The sequence below is a fragment of the Schistocerca nitens genome, chromosome 5 (assembly GCF_023898315.1).
Source record: "Schistocerca nitens isolate TAMUIC-IGC-003100 chromosome 5, iqSchNite1.1, whole genome shotgun sequence".
Lineage (NCBI taxonomy): Eukaryota > Metazoa > Arthropoda > Insecta > Orthoptera > Acrididae > Schistocerca > Schistocerca nitens.
In genome coordinates this window covers 224771600-224783101 of record NC_064618.1, presented here as the reverse complement: position 1 = coordinate 224783101, position 11502 = coordinate 224771600, and the positions used below count along the sequence as shown (strand labels likewise).

Sequence of the window (11502 nt, the reverse complement as noted above, 5' to 3'; positions counted from 1 at the left end):
TTATTTATATTCATTTTGCAGGGTTTCCATTTTCTGTTGTTTGGTCAAATATATCCTGCAAGTAAATGACAGTACAGTCAAAGGATCATCTGCTCTGGTACTTCTGTCCATGTGTAATCTGAGCACAGAAAGAGGAAAAAAAGCAAGATAGTTCAGTGAGTTCATGTACATAAGCACAGACTCATTTCCATAAAGTGCTCTGCACTCATCACTAGAAGTCATATGAACACTTATCAGTGAAAACTATGTGAAGGCCACTGCATCACTTTCTTGTTGAATATACCACACTATTAAGTAATGTTTCACACCTCCACCTCTTTCATATATGAAATTACAAACTCAGTCCATTTAAAGGTAAGTTTTGAACAATTCAACAGTAAATGTTTCACAGGAAATGACAGCGAAGTAAGTTCAGCTGCATGGGTGAGACGAGTTTGCCTCTAATGAGGTTTTAGAAGTCCCTAATTACATATATGTTGGTTGTAATCTATAGTTTCTTAAAGCTGTGTAATTAAAGACATATTTGGATTAGCTTCAACATTTAATTTACAAACACCAACAAAAAATAAAATGGCAAACATCTTTCCACGTTGACATAGCTTATATTCACAACAGTAATTTCCCTTTATCAGTATAGAGTTTAGAATGGTACTATGCAGAAAGTATGTTGTTTAATACTATACTACATTTATATGAAGAAAGTATATTGTTTAATGGTGTGCTACATTTACAACACACATTTCATTACAAGAAAAACAATTATGCCCTTATGGAAATTCTCTTTAGTATGTTTTTCTGTGAAAAAAAAAAGATCAGTAACAAATTCCAGAAATAGATTATCCTATATCTTTGTACATTTTGACAATACTTTCTAATTTAGCAAAGGCCACAATAAAATCATCCTCTGTTACATTGTACTTCTTGTACTGGTGTAAATATGCTTTGTATGTATACATATTCCATGCCTTGTCAAGTACTTCATCAATTGGGACAAACATCAACATATTGTTAGATGCAAGGGTGGCAAACTTTTCAGTCCCCATTAATCTTTTATTGCTGTGACAGTGGACATACCTCATTGAGGCAGGAACCCACTTTTTGTACATCAAAGGATCACATAACATAGCTCTCTCTGTTCGTGATAATTCTGGCATTGGCCCTCTTGTAAAAAGCATATTTGATATGCATGGGGAAAATTTCATTTCTGAAGAGCGAGAACTATAATGCCGCGATGGAGCTTTACATTCATAGTCACTCATGATATGCCCTCCAACAGAGCTCACACGAAATGATTGTAGCAGATGCTGTATTAAATTCTCCCAAAGGAAACTGCTTTCGTATTGTGCAGTTTCTTTCGAAGTATGAGGAGCACTCTTAAAAGTTACCAGCTTCATCCCTGGGTGAGGTGTCAACTGGGAAACAATGTCTGGCAATGTGGAACATGCACCCCTCTCTACAGGCTGGAATACAGCCATCATTTTTAGTGATATAAGTGCATTTAAATCGTTAAAGTTGATATCTTTCGATTTTATAAGATTTGAAACCATTTTATACAGATGATCATTTTGGAACAGTACATGCATATCACAAACGTCATACAATTTTGCACAGGTGAGTAAAGTGTTGTAATTCTGAGTAATTACGTCTCCGTTTTTGTAAGGCAGTACTAAAATATTAATAATATGTTTGTTGGGGTAATCATCCTTTAATTTTTCTGCAATGCAACTGCCAACACCAGAACCAGTACCTCCCGCCGAGCTAGCCATAATTAGAAGGCTTGTCAGACTGTCGGCTTCCTCGATCTCCTTTCTCACACATTCCATTACCCTATCTTTCATTTTGGGTCCTCTTTCAACGTAGCCTAAAGCCCAATTATTTCCAGCGCCCCCGTCACTTGCCACAACATTTTCAGTACTGTAACGCCAATTACACCGATTCTTAACACCATTCTCTGAAACCTTATGAATTACTTTCTGTTCAGTATCAACCAGAACAGCCCTAGCTGTCCGAATATTGTGAAATGCACTGTTCCTGAACCATCTGTCACACTCCGCGTAGTCACTTCCAACTTTCACTCGTTCGTCCTCTGAAAGCATCGAATAGAACTCGTGTCCAATCTGATTCCCGCATTGACCAAATTGAACGCTTACAACTGCCATCGTATACATCACAATTTGTCTCCATGAACTGAAATTTTGATTCTCATGTTTACGCACCAACTCAAACTGCTTCGCGCCTAGTTTAAAGGTGCCAAAGTTAATCATGCTGAAAGAATGTTTACTTCTTCGCGATCGAACTGTCACATGTGGCTTGACTGAAAATGATTTGTGGCACATAAATTTCATGTGTCAAATAGTTTCCAACCAAGTTTCTGTCACATTAGTTTTTCATTGCAACATCTCATGGAATAAAAAGATCGGTGAAAATTTTATATTATTTGTGGCATTTAAGGCGAAGAATGATACGAAACACACAGACAAAACACCGTAACCTCGCAGAGGGATATTTTAATAAAAGCTGGGCCCACACCCTTTGATTTGTCGGTGCAAATCTCTGCATGCATTATACCTGCGGAAACAAATCGTAGCGTATGGGGCATGGTATAGGCTGTAAAGTTTCCCTCATATTAGATATGCACAAACCTGAAAGTTGGAGTCGCGGTTTTGAGCAAATCACATCTGTGCAGACAAATAACAGCGTGTGTGATGGAAATCTCAACAAATCTGGGACGAAAAACGTTCTCGCCTTCCTTTGGCTCCAAGCAATATGGGACTTAACATCTGAGGTCATCAGTCCCCTAGAACTTAAACCTAACTAACCAAATGACATCACACACATCCATGCCCGAGGCAGGATTCGAGCCTGCGGCCTTAGCAGTAGCGAGGTTCCGTACTGAACCGCCTAGAACCGCTCTGTCACAAGGGTCGGCCAAAACGTTCTTGAATCATTTGTTTATTCAGTAAAGTGTTTCTGTTTTTTGTATGTACACTTAATGCTCAAATGGTTGAAATGCATGATTGCTCTAAAGAGCTCATTGCCGAGTTTACTAAAATATATAGGAGTCACACACGTTTCTGGAAAGTTCAGAGCAAGGAACGCAGTGATCCGCATAAGAAGACTGCTGCTTATAATGTATCAATAGACAAACTGAGAGAAATTGACCTTGTGGCGAATAGCCAAAAGGCAATAAATAAATTCATTGAAGACTGACTGTTTATCACACGAGATTCTGTAAAGTAATGAACTCTGTTCGATCTGAAGCACTTTAAATGTTTTCATGAAATCCTTTGGCATAACAGCGAAATTATTCTGAACACCTGAAAAGCTATATAGCATGGGGCAGTGCAGTTGCTAGGATACTGGTCTCAAATTCAGGAGGATGGAGTTGGCTGTGCCCAGCCATCCTGATTAAGATATTTAGAAGTAATTAAAAGACCATATAAAATATACACTCAACATTCAACTTAAGCTTGATAATTACAAGTAAGTTACTTCTTATACACTACCCACCTCTTTGACTGGACTGTTTCACAAAACTTCAAACAACATTTCCCTTTCTCTCTGACTTTATATGAAGAAGACAGCAGAACTGAACATGGTTTATCAAATTACCAATTGTCACTACAGTAGGCCAAGAGTCCTACTTTCCTGACTGTCAGATTCTACCTTCATTCAATAGAACTGTAATTAGTCCAGTCAATTGGTGTTCAAAACTGTCGTTTTCGCAACAAAACTGCACAGGTTTTTACTCAACGGTCCTATATGTTTTTTGGGGTGCTGAACTCGAATTTTAAGTTTGTTATCTTGTAAGTGCCGGCCTCAAACTAAAAACACAAAAAACTCAAAATTCTAGCCTTTATTTGCTTTTGCGCTTATACTGCGAAAACCATATGTTTTTTTAAGATGTCTATTCCATACAAAATTAAAGTAGAGAAAAATTCCTACAGAATGCACTAGTCAGACTTTAACTTCTGACGAACGGTATCGGCGATAGAGCGCGCTGAAGTGAAGCGATTTTTTGGCTCTTCTGTCAAAATGTCAGAAATGCTCACTCCCACCCACTACACTTGAAAAATATACATGTCATCAACAAGAACCCCTACATCACGCGGAGGCTCATTAAATTTCCTACAAGAGACGTTTGTAACATTCGTTTTCTCATAAGGGGGAGGAAGCAAAGCGAAAATTACGAAAAATGCCTTCTGGGACCTACAGAGGATCCTTTCCACCTGCCTGTCTCTCATGGGCGATAGACTTTCAGTGTATTACTCTTAAAAGAGGTTCTTTTGAATGAATTAATGGGAAAGAAGTTTGATGAAAACATTAACAAATTATATTTATAACATACACTCCTGGAAATTGAAATAAGAACACCGTGAATTCATTGTCCCAGGAAGGGGAAACTTTATTGACACATTCCTGGGGTCAGATACATCACATGATCACACTGACAGAACCACAGGCACATAGACACAGGCAACAGAGCATGCACAATGTCGGCACTAGTACAGTGTATATCCACCTTTCGCAGCAATGCAGGCTGCTGTTCTCCCATGGAGACGATCGTAGAGATGCTGGATGTAGTCCTGTGGAACGGCTTGCCATGCCATTTCCACCTGGTGCCTCAGTTGGACCAGCGTTCGTGCTGGACGTGCAGACCGCGTGAGACGACGCTTCATCCAGTCCCAAACATGCTCAATGGGGGACAGATCCGGAGATCTTGCTGGCCAGGGTAGTTGACTTACACCTTCTAGAGCACGTTGGGTGGCACGGGATACATGCGGACGTGCATTGTCCTGTTGGAACAGCAAGTTCCCTTGCCGGTCTAGGAATGGTAGAACGATGGGTTCTATGACGGTTTGTATGTACCGTGCACTATTCAGTGTCCCCTCGACGATCACCAGTAGTGTACGGCCAGTGTAGGAGATCGCTCCCCACACCATGATGCCGGGTGTTGGCCCTGTGTGCCTCGGTCGTATGCAGTCCTGATTGTGGCGCTCACCTGCACGGCGCCAAACACGTATACGACCATCATTGGCACCAAGGCAGAAGCGACTCTCATCGCTGAAGACGACACGTCTCCATTCGTCCCTCCATTCACGCCTGTCGCGACACCACTGGAGGCGGGCTGCACGATGTTGGGGCGTGAGCGGAAGACGGCCTAACGGTGTGCGGGACCGTAGCCCAGCTTCATGGAGACGGTTGCGAATGGTCCTCGCCGATACCCCAGGAGCAACAGTGTCCCTAATTTGCTGGGAAGTGGCGGTGCGGTCCCCTACGGCACTGCGTAGGATCCTACGGTCTTGGCGTGCATCCGTGCGTCGCTGCGGTCCGGTCCCAGGTCGACGGGCACGTGCACCTTCCGCCGACCACTGGCGACAACATCGATGTACTGTGGAGACCTCACGCCCCACGTGTTGAGCAATTCGGCGGTACGTCCACCCGGCCTCCCGCATGCCCACTATACGTCCTCGCTCAAAGTCCGTCAACTGCACATACGGTTCACGTCCACGCTGTCGCGGCATGCTACCAGTGTTAAAGACTGCGATGGAGCTCCGTATGCCACGGCAAACTGGCTGACACTGAGGGCGGCGGTGCACAAATGCTGCGCAGCTAGCGCCATTCGACGGCCAACACCGCGGTTCCTGGTGTGTCCGCTGTGCCGTGCGTGTGATCATTGTTTGTACAGCCCTCTCGCAGTGTCCGGAGCAAGTATGGTGGGTCTGACACACCGGTGTCAATGTGTTCTTTTTTCCATTTCCAGGAGTGTATTAGGTAAATGACCCTGAATAGAAAGATAAATATGAAACCTGTATGTAGTAATGTAGATGTGCGACTGTTAAGCTCAGTGTTGGATTAGCACTTCGAGTAGGGTCTCCATCTGGAAAAGGAAGACGGTATTCAGTGATATAATATGGACACAAAATATTTATAAGTTGTATAGTGAACCTACAAAGTATAAAGAAATAATTGTGGCCATTAAGCCTCCACTCTGTTTCAAAGGATATTTGTCGCCAAACAATCAGATTAAGAAGAAAGCATCTCTTAAGCTATGAATTGGCTCCATATCCCCTAGCTTTGTTCTATGATGGTGCAGTTGAAAAGGCACAAATTCTGCTTTGTACAAAACTTTTAAACCCCTTCCAGACACCACACTATTGGATAGCAGTACAGCATATGTGAGTGATGGGGGCTTCTTGTCGCACAGATTCGTATGGTCAAGTGGACATACTATCCAAGAAATTTGGGACTCATATATCCGTTATGTACGATTTAAATACAATCGAAGTGCTGCAATTATTTTTGATGGGTATCCAGATGGATAGAAGACTACCATATCTTTGGAGTGCTTGAGTAAGTTGACCAAAAGCAGTCCATGGACATAGAATTTAGCAACACCATGTGACCAACAGTTTCACGACTAAATTTTCTATCGAATCCAACAAACAAGGGTATGGTGATCACGATGCTGATGACAAAATGTAATGAAGGCGTAATCGCCTCCAAACAGTCAGCTGATGAAGCAGACAGAATGATAGTGTGGACAGCAGAATCCCTGCCTTTGGCTCACAAGAATGTCGCAATTGTGGGGGAAGGTGTCGCCCCATTGGCATAATGATGGGTCTCCAAACTTCTCCCCCTCCAAATTAATATTTCCCAAAGTTATAGAGAGGTACAGTGCCTTAGCTCCTTTAGCATCTGGGAAGTGCGTGAAGAAGAGTGTTGCCAAGCATACACTCTTCTTCCCCACATTGAGTGGTTGTGACTCTTCATCATCATTATTCAACCAAGGCAAGGTTAAATTTCTCAAAGGCTACTCCAAAACTTTGGATCTTGAAACATACATTGTTAAATTTACAGTTCCTTTAGCCCATCCAAAGGAAACAATAGCTGGTGATGAGAAATTTCTGACTGACATTTGTGCTGGTAACTGCCCAACTAAAACACTCAACAAACTGATGCCTGCAGGGCATCAGAAAACACAGCTGTCTGCCACTGATGCTGTAGCTCAACAACACACTTGCAGAGTTTTGCATCAGGTGCAACTGTGGATTGGAAACCACTTGGATCCAGATGAGTGTTGTGGGAGAGAGGAGGGGAGAAGAAAGTTGACAAAAAATGGCTTGGGTCTCATTCTCATACTGAAACCCCAGCTCCCAAAGACTTTCTCAGCTTATGACTTGTAAATACAAGCCAGATCGTCAAAGTCAATGACAGTTTTCATATATAGACGAAGATGGCCTGGATGAGTGAGTGCCTTGCAATACCACTTGTCTGAAGTAACTGAGGTGATGGGAGGAATTACTTCATGTAATACTTTACAGCATTATGCATATTCACAAACAAATTTTTCCTTATCATAACATTAATCATTAAATTACAATTTTTCAGTTGAAGAACCGCGACAGCTCACTTTTGATTGCAGAGCTTCCAAAGCCCTTGACCCTTTTCCAGGACATCCATAGCTAAGACCCTTCATCTGGACCTTCTAGTGCCCAAGAAACATTACATGGACTACCAATAGCCAAATGAAGACGAGTAAACTAATTGCACACATGACAAAACTGTAGGTATTTTTTCATAGATCGAAAGTCCATGATACAATTTACCATCTTTTGTATCCATATTCTATCACTAAATGCCTTCTTCTTTCTCGAGATGGAGAACCTTCTCCAAGTGACAACCCAGACCTGGGCTTGACATTCACACATTTCATGACACATGTACATTACTACATACAGATTTCATATTTATCTTTCTGCTCAGTGTTATTTACCTAATATGTTATATGTAAAATTTGTTAATGTTTTCATCAAACATGCTTGCCCATCAATTCATTCACAAGAACCTCTTTTAAGGGTAATACACCGAAAGTATAGCCCCCATGAGAGATAGATAGGTGGAAGGAAAAACAGCCGAAAAACTACAGCCTGACTCCGATCAAGTGAGGTTTATACTTCGACACGGCTCAGACAATACAGAATATAAGAAAGCAGCAACCATACAGAATACCACCTCTCAATCATGCACCAGCTGCCCAAATAGACGTAAATCCCAAACCACCTCCATTTTTCCATTATCCCAACCAGAACTTAAATTCCTAAACCCAAAGACACACATACAAGAAATGAATAAATACAGTCCCAAGTAATTAAAAATTAAAACCACTGACCCTGACCTCTGAAACATCTCACACTCTCCGCCCTCTCTCCTCTCCATCCGAAATAATTGCATTAACCCCCACTGCTGTGATCAAGATGGGTGAACCCTGAGATCGTGGTAGAGGAGGCAGTGCAGTTAGGGCGCAGATGGCATTATTCGTAACTTTAGATTTTCTCCCTTCTTTCTTCACAGAAAACTGCATCTTACAGACGTCTCTCGTAGAAACTTCAATGTACTTCCACGTGGTGTAGGTTTTTTTGTTGTTAACATGTATATTTTTCGAATTGTAGTGGGTGAAAATGGGCGTTTTGACATTTTCCCAGGAGGACCAAAAAGTCGCTTCTTTTCAGCGCGCTCTAGGGCCGATACAGCTTTTCAGAAATTCGAACTTGACTAGTGCGTTTCGTAGGAAATGTTCTATACCTTCATTTTGTATAGAATGGTCATCTTCGGAAACGCATTCTTTGCGAGATACATGCGAAAAATTAAAAAAGAGGCAACAATTTTGAGGCATTTTGCGTTTTTCTTTGTGAAGCGGCCTGTTACAAGGTAGCAAACGTGAAATTCGGATTCAGGACCCCAAAAAACATACAGGGCTGTTGAGAAGAAACTTCTGCAATTTTGTTACGGGAAAAAGCTCTATTTGACTCTGCTTAAATACGTTTTAGTTACATTCGTGAGAGCAATCACACGACAAATACGTCACTTCACTGGTTATTCATCTATCGTCTGTCTTAACATGTAGTCGAACATCAGCTGCACTTCCCCCTGTCCTCGCTGATGCCTTGCCAATCCGCTAGCAACTAATGGGTACAACTTCCGTCCGCGAGGTGTCCACCTCGCCACAGCTGCAAAGTACGCCAGTCTCCTTTGCAGAATGTGTCAGTAGCCACCGGTGCTGCACTGCTTGGCTCGGTGCGCCGTTCCTGGTTGGTCACAGTTATCTGCAGATGGTCACGCCACGCTCGTGCTTGCCGTTTTGTGACACATACTAGTTGAAGACAACCATGTAGAAAATAACTGAGCACAATATTGACACTGATGTGCTCTACGGTTCTGTATTTGGAACGTCGCCGAGTAGTACATTTTGCCAGGGCACAGCACCTTCACTATTAAAGTAATCACGGTACTTATCCCGAATTTGTTGTGCCTGTCGATGTGGATGTCCGTTAGCAGTTTGCGGAAGGTTCTGTACGCCAGTAATTTCCTCTTGACGCCACGATCCAGGGAAAATACGATGGTTTTCATCCTCGAAGTCAATTAAACCTCGTGAGCTGTAGACGGGATTCGTTTTCCGCAGCCAGTTGTGCAACGAGCAGCAGGCTAGTACTACTTTGTCCACCGACTGTATTTTAATGATATTGGGTTTTCAAATTCTCTAAATTCGAAAGTGTTTTCTACAACTCTTCGAGCCCTTGAAACTCGATAGTTGTAGATTCTTTTCTGTCGAGACATGTTACGCCGACTGTAAAGGTTTCATCAGATAAGTTTTTAGCGGAAACGCATCATCCCCTACAATAACAAAATCGCTTGGCATTGCAAGGGAATTTTTCTCCAAAGCGTTATACAATGAGCTGTTTTGAAATATACCACCATCAGAATTTCTTCCTTTAGCTCCTACATCAACATGCAGGAAACAATAATCGGAATCAGCTAAAGCTAGCAATACAATACTGAAACTACTTTTGCAATTGTAATAATCAGATTCAGTAGCGGGAGGGGCACGAATGACAATGTGTTTTCCGTCCAGAGCTCCTGCACAGCCTGGAAAGTTCCAGCGTTCTCTAAACCCGTACTCTATATTTTTCCATTCGTCTGAAGTTGCCGGCGCCTGAAACAAAATTAATGTTTTGATTGCAGGTGTCACCAATAAACACAAATGAACAATCACAATTGGAGAAGCCACAATCCCTATCTGTAGATTTAACTGCTGTTGACGATCTCAACGAGACCACGCCAAGCACATCACAGATTCCAGCAGAAACTGAGACACGAAAACGAAAAGTGCCTTCAACTCCATCGCAGCCTTCATCATCAAAAATCGGCGAAAAAGTTCTGCAGGACTCCCAATTTTTTTTTTTTTCATGTGCGATTGAGAAATTACAAGCTATTTCAAATCGTACTGCAGTAATGAACCAAGAGGACTCCTACGACTATTTCGGAAAGTATGTTGCGTCAATGCTACGCAGTATTGGGCCTCCAATTGCCATGAGGCTTCAAGAGTCAATTACGTCACAAATAACAAATGCGATGTGCCCACCACCAACTCCCTCCAACCAATCGACACTACCAAGTGAGAGAGAATCAAATATGAGAGCTGATTTCTCAGATGACTATTTATTTACAAATTTATAGGTCGAACTTATTTTATTACTCAAACGATTACTTTCTTTCTATGCTGGTAACATTTTTAATGATCAATATTATTATGCTGATCAACCATTTTCGTATTATTGTTTCTTTCTATTCCTTAAGTACTTAGACCTAGAATACTCATACATTACTATGTTGAAAATTCAAATAAAATAATAAACGAAAAAGTTGTATACTATATGTTATTGTAATTACCTGTGTGTATTCCATAAGTGCCTTGTGGACCGCTTCGCAGGTTTTAGGTATAAATTTACTAATTGTGTTCTTTGGAACACGAAATAAATATTCCAGACTTTTAAAAGAGTCCCCTGTGGCTAAGTAGTGTAAAGTTACTTGAAGTTTAATTTTTGCTTTTACTGCTTGTCTCATATTAGTATCTGATTTTGAAATCAGAGGTGAAACGCGTTCCAAAAGGTAGTCAAACTGCGCCTGAGACATTCGTAATAAGTTTTCGAAATCTTCAGGGTAATGGCTTCTTAGTTCCATGTCAACCAAATTATGTGCCCTCGATGTTCTTTGAAGTATCCAGTTCCTGACCCACCATCGTCTTTTCTTCCGGTTTTCTTGAGGTTTCACCAACCGATTCATTCTCTGTGCCAAAACAGTAGCAAAAACCGAACTCACCACAGCACAACTCTCGATAAGGAGCTCGTTCATGGCCGGCTTCGCGCGATCAACTGAATCGTGCTTTCGTTGACACTCCACTCTGTGTGAACTGTCCACGCCCCACGACTGATGGTTTCACTCCTGTCATGGCACGAAATCAAGCACGAAAGCGTGGCACACATTCGTGCCATGCCCCGTGGGAACCCAGCTATGTCCGCAACTCTGCTCTCCAACTCAGTTCCTTCTGCTCTCCCTCTACAACACCTCATATCGGTTATACAGACAAGCTGCTTAGCCTGTGTCTCTGAAAAACAGCCGAAAAACTGCAGCCTGAACCCGATCTAGTGAGGTTGGTACTTT

At 42.0% G+C, this 11502-nt stretch overlaps 1 protein-coding gene across 1 annotated transcript; it reads right to left on the bottom strand.

The window, feature by feature from the left end:
• Positions 1–806: 806 nt before the first annotated feature.
• Positions 807–2246, bottom strand: LOC126260820 (tubulin delta chain-like). The gene has a single exon (XM_049958204.1). It carries the CDS (start codon positions 2166–2168, stop codon positions 837–839), a length of 1332 nt encoding a protein of 443 aa, XP_049814161.1. The 5' UTR covers positions 2169–2246; the 3' UTR covers positions 807–836.
• Positions 2247–11502: the final 9256 nt, after the last annotated feature.